Genomic DNA, 13,673 nt, shown 5'->3' on the forward strand with positions numbered 1-13,673 from the left:
ACAAAACCTGATCATTTTCATACAGTTGAGTAAGTAAATACAAGTACATCTGTGTCTAACGTGCTTGGAGAGGGACATCTTGCTTGGGAGGGAGGGAGGGACAGTGCAGGAGGGGAAGACCCTCTATGAGATGTATCGATTCAGTGACTGGGATAATCGGGATGGGTGTGTCAGAGGCGGTGCGGTTGGCACAGGATAGAGCAGGGTTTAGGGCTGTTGTGCATAGGGTCGCTATGAGTCGGAAACGACTCGACGGCACATAACAACAACAACAACATCAAACAAGAAAACAAAAACACTTGAGAAAATGTCTTGTGATAGATTGTAGAGCAATTTGCTTTGCAGGAAAATATCCAGGGCCTGGTTCATTTTGTAAGGTGGGCACGGCTGCATAAAATGACACTTTGTCTTCTCTCCTGCATGTTTTGTCTTGTGGGAACTGAAGGTCAGTTCAAGCCTTCTGAAATTGTTATATCTCAGTGTCTTAATACATACTTTGCACCTTGAGAGAAGGAGTGGAAGCTGAAAAGAGAACCAAGAAAGTTTTAACCTTCAATCTCATTAACCTAAAACCCATAGTCCTGTGTGCACACCTGGTAGAGTGAAATGACATGAAGACGGGAACAAATCAGAAGCTCTTAAATGAAACTTCGAGTGGATTTCCTTTAACCATCTAGTTCTCCTTCCTAGAGCCCAATAAAACAAAAGTTTTGGTTTGAGTATTACAATTTCCCTTCAGCATTTATCTTCCATTGTCCAACCCTTGATCTGACAGCTTGTATCTGAAGCTTTCTTGGCTTCTGTAATTCTAAACACGTCAGCTGCTGACAATTTCTTATGCTGTGACCAGTGTCTCTTAAGTTTAGTGGTAATGTCACCGAAGGGAGGGTGATGTGTCTGATACAGGCTATGGTCTTTGCAATCACTTGTTATGCATCAGAGAGTTGGACAATGACTAGGAAGGATATAAGGAGAATTGATGCCTTTGAGCTGTGATGCTGGAGAAGAGTATTGAATATACCATGGACTGCCAAGAAAACAAACAGATCATCCTGGAGAGGGTTAAACCAGGCTGCTCCTTGGAGGCAAGGATTCTGAGGCTTCATCTGACATACTTTGGACATGTTGTAAGGAGGTCCTCGGAGAGGGACATCATGCTTGGGAGGGGGGAGGGACGGCGCAAGAGGGGAAGACCCTCTATGAGGTGGATTGATTCAGTGACTGGGGTAATGGGGATGGGTGTGTCAGAGGCAGTGCGATTGGCACAGGGTAGAGCAGGGTTCTAGGGCTGTTGTACATAGAGTCGCTATGAGTCTCAAGTGCCTCGACAGCACATAACAACAACAGCCATCGGTGTTGATTGTGGATCCAAACGAAAGGAAATCGCTAACAACTTCAATCTTTTCTCCATCTACCATCTGGCGCATAGATGTTGAAATCTCTGAGTGGTATAAACAGTTAACATGCTCAATTGCTATGTGAAAAGACAGAATTTCAAGTTCACCCAGAGGCACTTGAAAGAGAAACTTGGTCATTTTTAAATTTACTTCTTTTAAAAAAAATGTCAGCTGTTAAAACCTCCAAGGAATGCATTCTATCTGATGTGCCTGGAGTTCCTGTGAGTCAGAATCTACCATTGGCAACGATTTAATTTTACTGACCATCTCTTTTGACAGGTGGTCATTTATAAGCCATCACCACTGAGCTAGGACTTGTGGTCTGTAGAGAGTTGTGCTGCTAACCCAAAGCCAGGCCTCTCTGACCGTTTGAAAATGCCCGTGGCTCAGAAGGAGAAAGATGGACAATCTCTTCCCATGCAATTTATAGCCTCAGAAACCAGCAGAAGATCTGAGATGAGCTGGTTCCAGTTTGATGGCAATGAGAATTGCATTCGGATGGCAATTGAGCCAATTCTGGCTCATGTCAACCCCTTTGAACAGAGAGTCTTCAAGGCTAGATCGTTAAGGAAGCAGACTGTATTAATATAATTGCAACTTCTGTTATTGCAAATGTTGTGGAAGTAATTGCTTTAAGAAGTCACTGGATACTGAAAGTTTAACAAATTAGCTGTGAACGTTACTATTCCAACGTTTATCTAAGTGCAGGCAAGAGTAGGGCCAGAGAACAGGTGCACCTTTCCGAGTGGATTCTGGTGGGGATCCTGATGGAGATCCTGGTGGGGTGATAAGATCCATGTGAGGCGTACTTTGGTGGAAGAGGCCATCAAAAAGCAAAGCTGAGATGCATGCAGCCACACAAGGTGAATGCAAAAACCAAAAAAACAAAAAAACCCAACAAAAAACAACAACAAAGGACGTGAATGTTTAGAAGAAACACAACTCAACGCATTGACCAGCAGTTGGAGCCAACTCCTTGCTGACCTGCTGGTGGGTTTCTGAGGCTGTGAATAACATGGGAGGAGACTTTCATTCAGGAGAAAAAGATTGCTTAAATGGCTCTGTGGAGTGCCTGCTTGGAGCAAATGGTAAAACCCTGGGTTCCTAAAGGGGAATGTTGGCAGTTTAACACACCCAGGGGTTCCTCAAGAGAAAAGCCTGGTGATATGCTTCTGAAAGGTCACACCCTTGAAGGTCCTAGGAGCATAATCCTACCCTGATATGCATGAACACCACCAGTTAGAATTGACTTAATAGCAGCCAGTTTGGCGTGGCTTTGTAAAGGTTTGTATATAGGAGTACCTGGGAGTAAAAGCATGTGTAAACAATGACTAAATGAAATAGTAAGGTTGTCAAAACATAGCTCTAAAAGGTCAAACCATTGTCTATTAACTCCCCCACTCCCTTTTGAAAATGATCCTTCTTTCTCCACCAAACAGTATTCCTCCATCACCTCTGTCCCGCATAAACTCGGCTCGGGAGGACGTCCTGCAGTCCAGCTCGTGGTGGATGATGGGAGCAGGCCAGCATGGAGGCCTCTTCCAGCTCACAATGTAGTGGTTCTGGGATTTGGTTTGGTCCAAGGTTGTTTGGCTTCTGTGTTAGCTGGGGGAGTGTGTGTGATATCAAAACTGTTAGGGATTAAGTTCCCAAAATTACAGGGAATCAAGCTTGACTATGACTCCATGAATAGTTGTTGTTGTTAGATGCTGTCGAGTCCAATACAAGCCAGAGTGACCCTATGAATGACCCTATGAATGAATGACCCTGTCCTATTCTATGCTATTCTCATACTTCCTGACACACTAGAGCCTGTTGTGACAGTCACCATGTCAACCCACCTGATCTAGGATTTTCCTCTCCTTCTGTGACTCTCCACCTTTCTGAGCATCATATCCTTCTCCAAGGAATACCTCTTCTCAGCCACATGCCTGAAGTATGTGAGGTGAAGCTTTATCATCTTTGCCTGCAAAGAGCACTCTTGGCTACTCTTTCTCGAAGACATATTTGTTTGTTCTTTTGGCCATCCATGGGATGTTCAGTGCTTTTCTCTAACACCACAGCTCAAAAGCATCAATTCCTAAGTCATCCTTATTTATTATTTCCTCTCAGATGCATAGCAAATGATTGGCAAGACTGGGCCTGAATTAGATGCACCTTTGTCCTCAAACTGACATCATTACACCTCAGTAATTTGTAGAGGTCCTTAACTGCAGACTTTCTCAGTGCAATTGTGTCCTAATTTCCTGACTGCTTGTGCCAAGGGCTTAATTGTGGAGCCAAGTAAGGTGAAGTTGTTGACAGTTTCAATCTCCATCTATTATGATGTTGCCTTTCGGTTCCATGGTAAGTGTCTTTGTCTTCTTGACATTGAGATGCAATCCGTAGTGAAGACTGTATTCTTTGATTTTCTGCAACAAGTGCTTCAAGTCCTCCTCACTTTCAGCAAGTAAACTGAATTCCAAAGCTCTATTCCAAGAATAGGGGCAGACATAACTTGAGAGGAGGGTTGTTTAGTCCATTTCCAGAATTGCAATTGCCTCTATCCATACATTCCCTTTAAAAGTACATCAAACTACTATTACATAATCAGGAAAAGTGTTTGTGGCCTGAAGGTTTCTCAAGGAAGTAGCTGTCTTTGGAAATCCATCACTTCAAGAATTCCGTGAATAGCTTGAAGTGCCATCCACTAATCACTCCTGTCTGCATCAACATCCCAAGACGTTTTTTAAACTCTTAAGGTTTTCATATTGCAGTTATTTATTTATTCTTAAGAAGAGAAGGGACAGGCCCGGGTTGGAAAAATGAAATCTCTGGTCTCATCAGCTAGCCCCCTCCTCCCTTTTCATCCTTTGCATAATGCAGCGTACTTTTTTGTTACAGTGTTTGCATTTAAACGGAACCATCATTGTCCGGGAACAAATGCGGTCTTTTAATATTATTTGGGGGAACAGCGGGACCTCGGGCGGTTGGTTGCTGTACAATAGCTCACTCAGGCTACAGCAGGCTAGCTGTAGACATGTTAATTAATATATTTCTCTGACACCTAGGTGATTGAAATAGCAATTAAAGAGTAATTAAAATGTTTACTTCTTGTAGGAATGTCAACGAAGATGTGGAATATAGCAATTACCTATGACGGATTAGAGGAAGATGATGAGGTCTTTGAAGTAATTCTGAACTCCCCTGTGAATGCAGTTCTTGGCACAAAGACAAAAGCTGCAGTGAAAATTTTGGACTCAAAAGGAGGTATTCTTTTGATCCTCATCTTGAAATCAGGAGCGGTCCTGGCGCTGGGGCAGCTCGCTTTCAAGAGCCAAGGAGCTTGATAATGCCTTCAAATCAAAATGCTTAATTTCTTGTCAAGAAAGCCACCTCAGTCATGATGTGGACCCTTTATTCAGCTTTCCGCTTCATGGGGTTTTCCTCCCGCTAAGAACTCTCTCTCAAGAAAAGCAACAAGTCAGCTTGTAGTTGTGTTTTGCTTGGGGGAGGGGGCGGGTGGTTGCCTCTCCATTTGTTGTTCTCACCGAGGGGGAGACGATGTTGGGGACAATTATCTCCCCCCTCTTCACCCCCCATGAGTCAGGAGGGCTGTAATTATCTTCCTCTGTTAAAGAGAGCTCTCTCAGTACCTAATAACCAAGCTCCCTCTGCAATGTGACCAGGAAAAGTCTAAGAGAGGAATTGGAGGAAAAGAGATGTGAAAGCCACAGCTGGCTTGGGGGCTTGGGCAGCAGCTGGAGAATGTGAATGAAGGACTTGGGGCCCAGAGTCAGGGTGGGTCTTGCATAGGACGGGCTGAGGAACAACCTATGAACTGTACCAGCAAAGGTCAGCCTGAGGCCTGATGCCCAAATAGAGGGTTTCTCCCCTGTCAAACACCCCCAGCTTATTTATCTGGTTACCTTTGACACTGTTCCTGCCTACTCTTAATGGCTCTGTCTTCACACCTGTCCCACCCCTGGGGTCCATATTTGCTCCTTACCTGCAATCTATTACCACCTTTTTTCTTTCTCGCCCTATAATAAAAATTAGCACTCTTCCCTTGCCTTTATAATATTCACGTTTCTACGTCTCTCCCACCACCCACCTTTCCTGCCTGGATTAATTTTTTTCAGCAGAGACTTTGGCTCACATGCAGAGCATGGAATACATAGAGTGTGCATTTCACATATGAAGTATGACATTCCAGAGGAGCGTTCTAACCTTAGAGAGAGCTCGCGCGCATGCTCTCTCTCTCTTCCCCTTCTCTCTCTCTCTCTCTCACACACACACACACACACACACACACACACGTCTACCTTCCCAGGAATAGTCATTGCCTAGGTTCACACCACCAGCACTTCCTTTAAGGTGTATCTGGTCTTTGTTCTGCATCAGTTGAAAGCCCATTTTAAAAAGTGCTGCTTGGTCTCCTTGACGTCTTTAAACAATTCCAGCTCCTCGCTCTGGGAATCAGGGAAGGGCTGGCTTGTCCCCAGGGTGGGTGGAATGAGACCTGATCAGTGCCTTGTAAAGTTGACACAGGTGTCCTCAGGGGAAGAGGCAAAAGGCTCTTTCCCCAGCAAGCGACATGATTCTAAAATTGTGACACTGATTTGAGTCTGTGGTTTGCAAAATCAATTTCGTGACTTTAGAATCACCCCTTAGATGTGCAGAAGGGCATAACTTTCCCAGAGGAAAACTGATGAAATAAAGGACTTGGCTGGCAAATGGCAGCCAGGCAGCATCTGGTGGGAAAACCATCCATCTCTGTTTAATGGCAAGCTGCTCCGGGGGCCGTGTCAATGCGATCACTTAGCTGTTTGTGTAAAATGAACTGACCGCCTGCCATCTTGCCTGCCTCCAGGACAATGCCATCGCTCATATCCCTTCAACCAAAGCAAGCACAACCGGCGCGAGAAGGGCATTTGGCGGCCACTGTCCCCAGGGTCTTCCTCCCCCACCACTTCTGGTTCCTTTCATCTGGAAAGAAGACCCCGTCCAGCTTCCAAAAGGCTAGAGGTCACCAGAGGAGACACTCCACAGAGATTTGATTCTATAGATCCTTCTCGAATGAGGCTGAGGCCCCGTGGGAATGGCAAAACAGTAAGAATGGGGCCCAGTGATGTCATCAGGATTGATGTCACCCAGCATAGAAACCCATGACATCAATTCCCCAACCATAGGCCTTCTCCCCTACCACACCACCTAGAAGCCTTAGTAATGATTATTATTGATTATAGTCCTAGAGTAATTGGTGGTGGTGGTGTTGTTATGTGCCATCGAGTCGTTTGTGACTCATAGCGACCCTATGTACAAGAGCTCTAAATGCTGCTCTATCCTGTGCCAATCTAGCCATCTCAAACACACTTATTCCCACCGCTCCAGTCACAGAATCGATCAGAAAGATATTTAAAAATATAATGCTACTTAAATATGATTGTTCTTAGATTATAATACTGAAAACAAAATTGTAAAATCTTCTTACACTGAATTTACATTATCATCACATTAATAACTGAGCAGAAGTCTTTTTAGATATTATTCTTTTTTCTCCTTAATGCTTCATTCTCAAAAAGATCTTCACAATATCACCCCCTTTTGTAGCCTGAAACATTACAAAATTTGACAATCAGCTGCTATAATGACACCCCACTGTGCAGACAAAATGGAATTTGAAGCATCATTATAATCAAATAATGTCAAAACACGTTGTTGTTGTGTACCATAGAGTCAGAACCGACCCAGAGCTGACCCTTTGGCAGGTTTTCAGACCAGTTATTTACATGGGAGGAGATTGCCCATCCTTTCACGGAGTAGCTGGTGGCCTCGAACCATGTACCTTTGGGATTGCAGCTCAGCTTCTTGCCACTAGGCCACCAGAGAGTTTTACTTTTATAGACCTATTGATATATGTAAGTTGCAGTTATGAAAAAAAAGGTTTTGTTGTAAATGCAGGAATATTTTTATTAAAATAATGAATGTATTGCTGCTGAAACATCACAGGAGTATTTATAGGCAGTCATGTTAGTGTCCTGCTCTCTGACGGTGCCCTCATCAAGCCCTCCAACTCCACTGATGGTACAGTGGGGACTCTTGGTGCAGCTGGTGTGCTCAGCACAAGTTGAAAGAAAATTTTCTCTGAAACACAGATGAGGCTCTTTGAATCTTACAGCAAGTGGTGGCTGTGGTTCCTTTACACTAAAGCAGTACCTTTTGTATACTCAGAGCGGAGTGTTTGCCCCACTTTAATTTTATGCATTGAGATGATGCACGTGGTGATTCACACATACGATTTCTCCTTTGATTCCCTTTCTAACCAAGACAGACAAGGAATGACCATTAACTCTGGGTTAGAGTGAGGCTAGGTGACCCGCTTAGATGTGAAAGCAATGACGTGGACTTTCTTAACGTAGCATTCTAGTTCAGCAAGGCTCCTGAATGTGTGTTTTTTGTGTGCCCATGTATCTATATGGGTGTGCACGTGGATGTACATTGCATAGGTGTGTGAGTGTGTGTATGTTGTTGTTGTTGTTAGATGCTATTGAGTCTGTTGTGACTTAAGATGACTCTGTGAACAACAGATGCCCAACTTCTCCCAACCTCCACTGTGCTCACAACCACCAGCGCACTTGAGTCCACTGTTGCAGCCACTGTGTCGCTGTGCCCTCATCTCCGAGGGTCTGTCTCTCTCTCACCGATAGTCTACCTTTCCCAGCATGATTACCTTTTTCCCAAGGACTAGCTCCTTCTGACAACAGGCTCAAAGTGTGCGACAAAGTTGCACCATCCTTGCCTCTAAGGAGCGCCCTGGTTGCGCTTCCTTGAAGGTGGACCTAGGACTCTGTGGATGTGTGCATATGTGGGTGAATGTGAATACATACCCATACCTGTGTGTACACGTGTATGTGTGCTTATGTATGTCCGTGTTTGAGTGTATGTATGTGTTTTCTTGTACTTCTGTGTACTGTAAACCCCAATGCTGTCAAACTGATCCGAACTCATAGATCCTTTATAGAAGAGAATAATACTGGTTCCTGGATCTCCGAGGCTGTAGGAAGGCTGTGTCACATATTCCTCCCAGAGAGTATCTGCTGGGGATAAACTTTTCCATTAACAGCCCCTTAACCATTGTGCCCATGAGTCCATTCTGTGGATTAACCACGAATGAAAAAGAAGAAAAAGTACGAATGTCGTGTAAATGGGAGCCATGGTGGCACAAATGTTTGTTGTTGACTGCTTTCTGAAAGCCCAGTAGTTCAAATCTACCTGCTGATTGGGAAACCAGCCATTTCATGGCAGAAAGCTGTGGCAGTCGGCTTGCATAAAGACTTTAGAAACTATCTGGTGGTTTCACTTTTTCCTATAGGGCCACTATGAGTTATAATCAACTCTATTGCACCAGGTTTGTTTTTTTGAGGAGGTTGTTAGCTAAGAAACTAGCATTGGTAGTCTGTGATACTAGACCTAGAATGAAAATCAAATTCCAGTGATTTGGACATGGGGAATCTTGATAAGGATATATGTAAAAAAAAAAAAATGTAAGGTCTTGACAAGATTTTACTGGTAGGTCCCTACCTATTATTCAAGGAAGATCTGGTAGCCTCATGGTAAGGAACTGTATTGCCAAACCAAATAAACATGGTTTGAATCCACTAACTGCCCCATGGGAGAAAGATTGGCAATATCCTCCTGGGCAGTTCACTGCCTCTGAAACTTCCTGGAGGGTCAGTTATGAGGCGGTTCAGACTTATGGACACACAACAATGACAACAACAATTCTCAAGTCAACTCAATCTTACCACTAAAAGAAAAGCTAATCAAAATTTTTTCCCTCTTGATTTCAGATCCACCCTTCCTCTGTCTTTAGAAATGGAACAGACATCATCTATAACGTAAGCACAGTTTGAATATATTGCTATTTGTCCTATTTGTACATGATGCATAACATTTATAAAAACAATTGCATTTCTCTCAGATTTACATATTTCTTCCAAAATTGGGTTCTGAAAAATTTTCTGAGGACTCAGTACTCAGAAAGAAAACCTTTCATTTTGCTTTGATCCAATTTGAGATTTGCCGTTATTTGCAACAGATTGTTTCACTCACAATCTTGGTATTTGTTTTTCCTTATTGTTGCTTTGGGTTGGTTTTCTCAAGTATCATGGGATGGTTTCTCTGAAACTGGAGGATGACAGTTCCTCAGCACACAAACAGAAGGTCAAACTCACCATCACGAGCGGGCCTCAGGGGACAAGGAAAACCTCAGAACTGCCACAAGCAGATAATGGGGAATCCACAAGCAACTCACACTTCTCCAGACAGGTATGGAAATCTGTTTAGTTCCCGCTCACCTCACAATGAGCTGTTGGCTGGCCCATAAACACACGGAATAGCTGCCAATTGTTGGAGGCAGTTTACTCAGCACGGTGCCTAGGGACAGGTGAAGACTCTAAGGAGATACGTGTGCAGTCAACATGCATTTGTGTCAATTCTAAATTGCCTTTCTTTCCCTTAGGCCCAGGTACCCTCATTTCCAAAGAACTGCACTCTGGAGTTAAAAGAACTTTTCTATTTTGAAGAAAACCTCCAAAAGCTGTATCAGTGCAATGGGATTGCCTGGCAAATCTGGATCCCTGAAGCCAAGGTGGGGTACAGATAGAGAGCCAACTATCTCTTCCAGCAGGGTGCACTAGGGGAAAGTAAGACAGGAAACAGCCCAGTACATCCTGTCAGCTCATCCCACCTCCACATTCCCCTTTTACTCTCTGAGGATATAGTGGGGGAAATAGCCGAAACTAGCTTTTTAACAATCTTAAAATATATTCGTCAAATCAACAGAGTTTCAGAGGAGGCTTACCTAGTACTTTTAAATGAAATTTCATGTTGTTGCTATTGCTTTTGAAAATATACACAGCAGAGGACACACTAGTGCAACAGTTGTCACTTGGGCAGTTCAGTGGCATTGATGACACTTTCTATTGCCTTGTGAGTTGGTCCCACATAGATGTTTCTTGCTAATGACACTAAAAAAAAAATTTAGTTTGAAAAAGGCTTTCCTGCCTCTTTTTTTATTTAAGATTTAAAGATTTTTCTAAGGGCACTAGTTTTCGAAGTCCAGTCTGCTTTCCTGGCTCCAGAAATCATAATTCTCTGAGAATTTGAAATTCTGTTCTACATTTTTTTGCCCTTTGCTTGCTTTTAAAATTATGCTAATGTCAGGATATAAAATAGAAATATTACATTTAAAAAAAAAAAACAACACAACACAACATGATAAGGTAGCTCTGGTGGCCTAGTGACAAGAAGCTGCTCTGGAATTCCAGAGGAGAGCAGTTCAAATACACCAGATGCTCTGCTGGAGAAGGAGGGACAGTCTCCTCCAGTACCAGTCAGATCCCATTTGACCGTACACACACACACATAATAATAATAATAAAACCAACCCACACCATTACTGAGCTTGGAAGTGTCTTCTTAAGAAACCATTGTTCTTCTCTAGTTAAAAAATTGGGACTATGACAGACCTTATTCCTGGTGACCACAATTACTCTTGGAGGTGGGCACAGATAGGACTCTTTGTGTTGAGGGCAGACTATGAATTGTCACCACCATTCTGATGTGGACACGGACCCTGCTTTGCAGAAGCTGGAAGACAGGTCCTGCCCAGCGGGGTGGCTGCATCACTCTGGTTACTGCCACACCTTGACCACGGAGCCGAGGCGCACCTGGACCCAGGCAGCCCGAGCTTGCCGCGAACAGTAAGCAACACTATTTTATATCTGACTGAGGCTTCTTCTCAGTTTTCTTTTTCCATGTGTAAACTGTGTTTTCAAAAGGTTCTTCCCATTTCTAGTATTTATCATGGAACTGTAGATTGACTTCATTCATTCAGCCTGTTCCAAATGCCCAATCAGAGGCTTTGTTTTAAGATTTCCAAAAGAGTCCTACAGTCCAGAACGGATTTGGGACTGATGGTGATAATGTTTTCTGACTTCATTCATATCTTTTTAAGTGATGCTGCCGACGCAATCCTCATGGTTTGCATCTCTATCTCAGCGTTTGGGAGAAAGTAGAAGGAGCTTAGCTGAGACAACAGGCTTGCAAGTTCTAGTCACTTTTTATGTGGTGGGGATTCCTATCCAGTAATTTGAAAATACATGCTAATGAAAAGATATTTCCACATCAAGATTACATCCATGTAAAAGGTGCTGATAACTAAAAAGTGAGCAAGTTGAATAGAGCTTCTTTGAGTAACAAGCCATTCAGTTTGACATCTGGTCTACAAAGGCAACAAAATTTACCTTGTCCATAGAACTTTAAAAACATTTGAGTGGCGAGCTCTGGTGGCCTACTGGCAAGAAGCTGCAACTGCAATCACAAAGGTACATGGTTCAAATCCACCAGATGCTCTGCCAGGGAAGGAGGAACAATCTCCTCCTGTACCAGTAAGATCTGATTTGATGGTACACACAAAAAATAATGAAATTAAAAGAAAAAAAAAACCACAACAAATCACATATATGAGTGGCTGTGCGCATTCCCCTAGCCTGGATATTATACAAATAACACCATTAGAAAGTAATATGTTCCATAGCTGGTAACTGAGACTAGAAAAATCCCTGGCAAATGCCAATCAGATCCTTCATCTCAAAAATTTAAGCAAAGAACCGTTTGAAAACGAATGAGCAAACCACAGGTGAGAAAAGCTACTCTCGAATAAAATATTCTCAAATGAATCAGAAATAAGGAGGATGGCACAGGATAGGACAGGGTTCAGATCCGCTGTTCATAGAGCCTTTGTGAGTCATACTTGATAGCACCCAACAACAACATTCTCAAATCTTCTATCTGGCAAAGGTCTCAAATCCAGAAAATACAAATGACTTACACAGCAACATGGGAAAAGGCAAACACATCCAATAAAAATAGCAAATGACCTGGACACTTCACAAGAAAGGGTATACAGTCAATTTAAAAATTCCTTAAACTCAACTGCCATTGAGTTGGACTCAACTCAAGGCTGATCTTCCAGCAGGTTCTCAGAGGCCGAGAATCACACAGGAGGGATCCCTCATCTTCTTCCCTCAGAACCATCAGTGGATTTGAATTACCAAAGAGGTTCCACCACTGGATTAGCAGTGCAACACCCCACAGACCACATTGCCAGAGCTCCCTAATAGTCAACGAGTAAAGGAAAAATAGTTGGAACTATTCAGGAAAAATAGTTGAAGCTATTCGACAGCAGGGAAATGCAAATGAAAATCCCAATGAGATACTACTTCACACTCTTTGTTGTTGTTGTTGTTGCTTGCCATGGAGTCAAGCATGAAGACCTTATGAACAAAAGGCCTGAAGCTTTTCTATAACTATCGTCATTTATCAAAGTTCATAGAGTTTCCAGAGGCATGTTGTTTAGAAAGTAGATGCCACTCCTGCTTCCAGGAAACCATTCACCTACAGGAAAAGGCAAATTAAAATCTCAATGAGATACCACTTCACACTGTTAGAAAAGCTGAAATTGTAAAGATTAATAGTATGAAATGTACAGAGGATATATGACAGTTATACAAGTGTTCAGGTCTTTCATTCATAGGGTCACTATGAGTCATCTACGACTCAACAACACTTAACAACAACAACAACAACGACATAGAGCTCGGTTGGCCTAGTGGACAGAAAGTGATACTACCAAGCCAAAGGTGGATGATTTTAGTCTGCGGCCCTCAGGCTGGTTTTAGTTGTTCTTGGTCAAACATTCTTCTAAACAGTATAGCACTGGTCTGTCCATTTGCTGTGTAGAGGTAACTCATGGTTGCTGTGATGCTGAACACTGTGACAGTGATGTGACAAATGTGGTAATGGTTACACATGGCAGACAGTGTTTGGTGGAGCTCCCAGATTAAACAAGCCCTGAAGCAGTAGTGGCATCCACTTCCAAAATCGCTTGCCTCCGGAAACCCAATGGACTTGGAGAAACTATGAGAGTTATACAAGTGTTCAGGTCTTTTGTTCATAGGGTTGCTATGAGTCATCTATGACTGGACAGCACTTAACAGTAGACATGACATAGAGCAAATCGAATCATCATGCATTACTGGTGGAAGTGTAAAATGGTACAGCCATTGTATGGTATGATCCTGGCAGTTTCTTATAAAGAACCTAAATCTATCCTAACAATTCCACTAGGGTATCTACTTCAAAAGAAATAAAGATTAAAAAAAAAAAAGAAAAAAAGGTCTATGTTTATACATAAACATACACACATTATAGCAACCTTATTCAAAATAA

General features: G+C 42.8%; 1 protein-coding gene across 1 annotated transcript in view; it reads left to right on the forward strand.

Annotated features, from left to right (window-relative positions):
- Window positions 1–13,673, forward strand: part of FREM1 (FRAS1 related extracellular matrix 1) — a 157,038-nt gene that overhangs the window by 129,839 nt on the left and 13,526 nt on the right. The window contains exons 29-34 of the mRNA XM_006881353.1: window positions 4,497–4,646; window positions 6,250–6,488; window positions 9,230–9,277; window positions 9,543–9,707; window positions 9,901–10,029; window positions 11,028–11,143. Coding sequence (XP_006881415.1) covers window positions 4,497–4,646; window positions 6,250–6,488; window positions 9,230–9,277; window positions 9,543–9,707; window positions 9,901–10,029; window positions 11,028–11,143 — 847 coding nt within the window. The remainder of the gene's footprint in view (window positions 1–4,496; window positions 4,647–6,249; window positions 6,489–9,229; window positions 9,278–9,542; window positions 9,708–9,900; window positions 10,030–11,027; window positions 11,144–13,673) is intronic.

This window comes from Elephantulus edwardii, unplaced genomic scaffold (genome assembly GCF_000299155.1).
Source record: "Elephantulus edwardii isolate Elephantulus edwardi_28Jun2011 unplaced genomic scaffold, EleEdw1.0 scaffold00014, whole genome shotgun sequence".
NCBI lineage: Eukaryota > Metazoa > Chordata > Mammalia > Macroscelidea > Macroscelididae > Elephantulus > Elephantulus edwardii.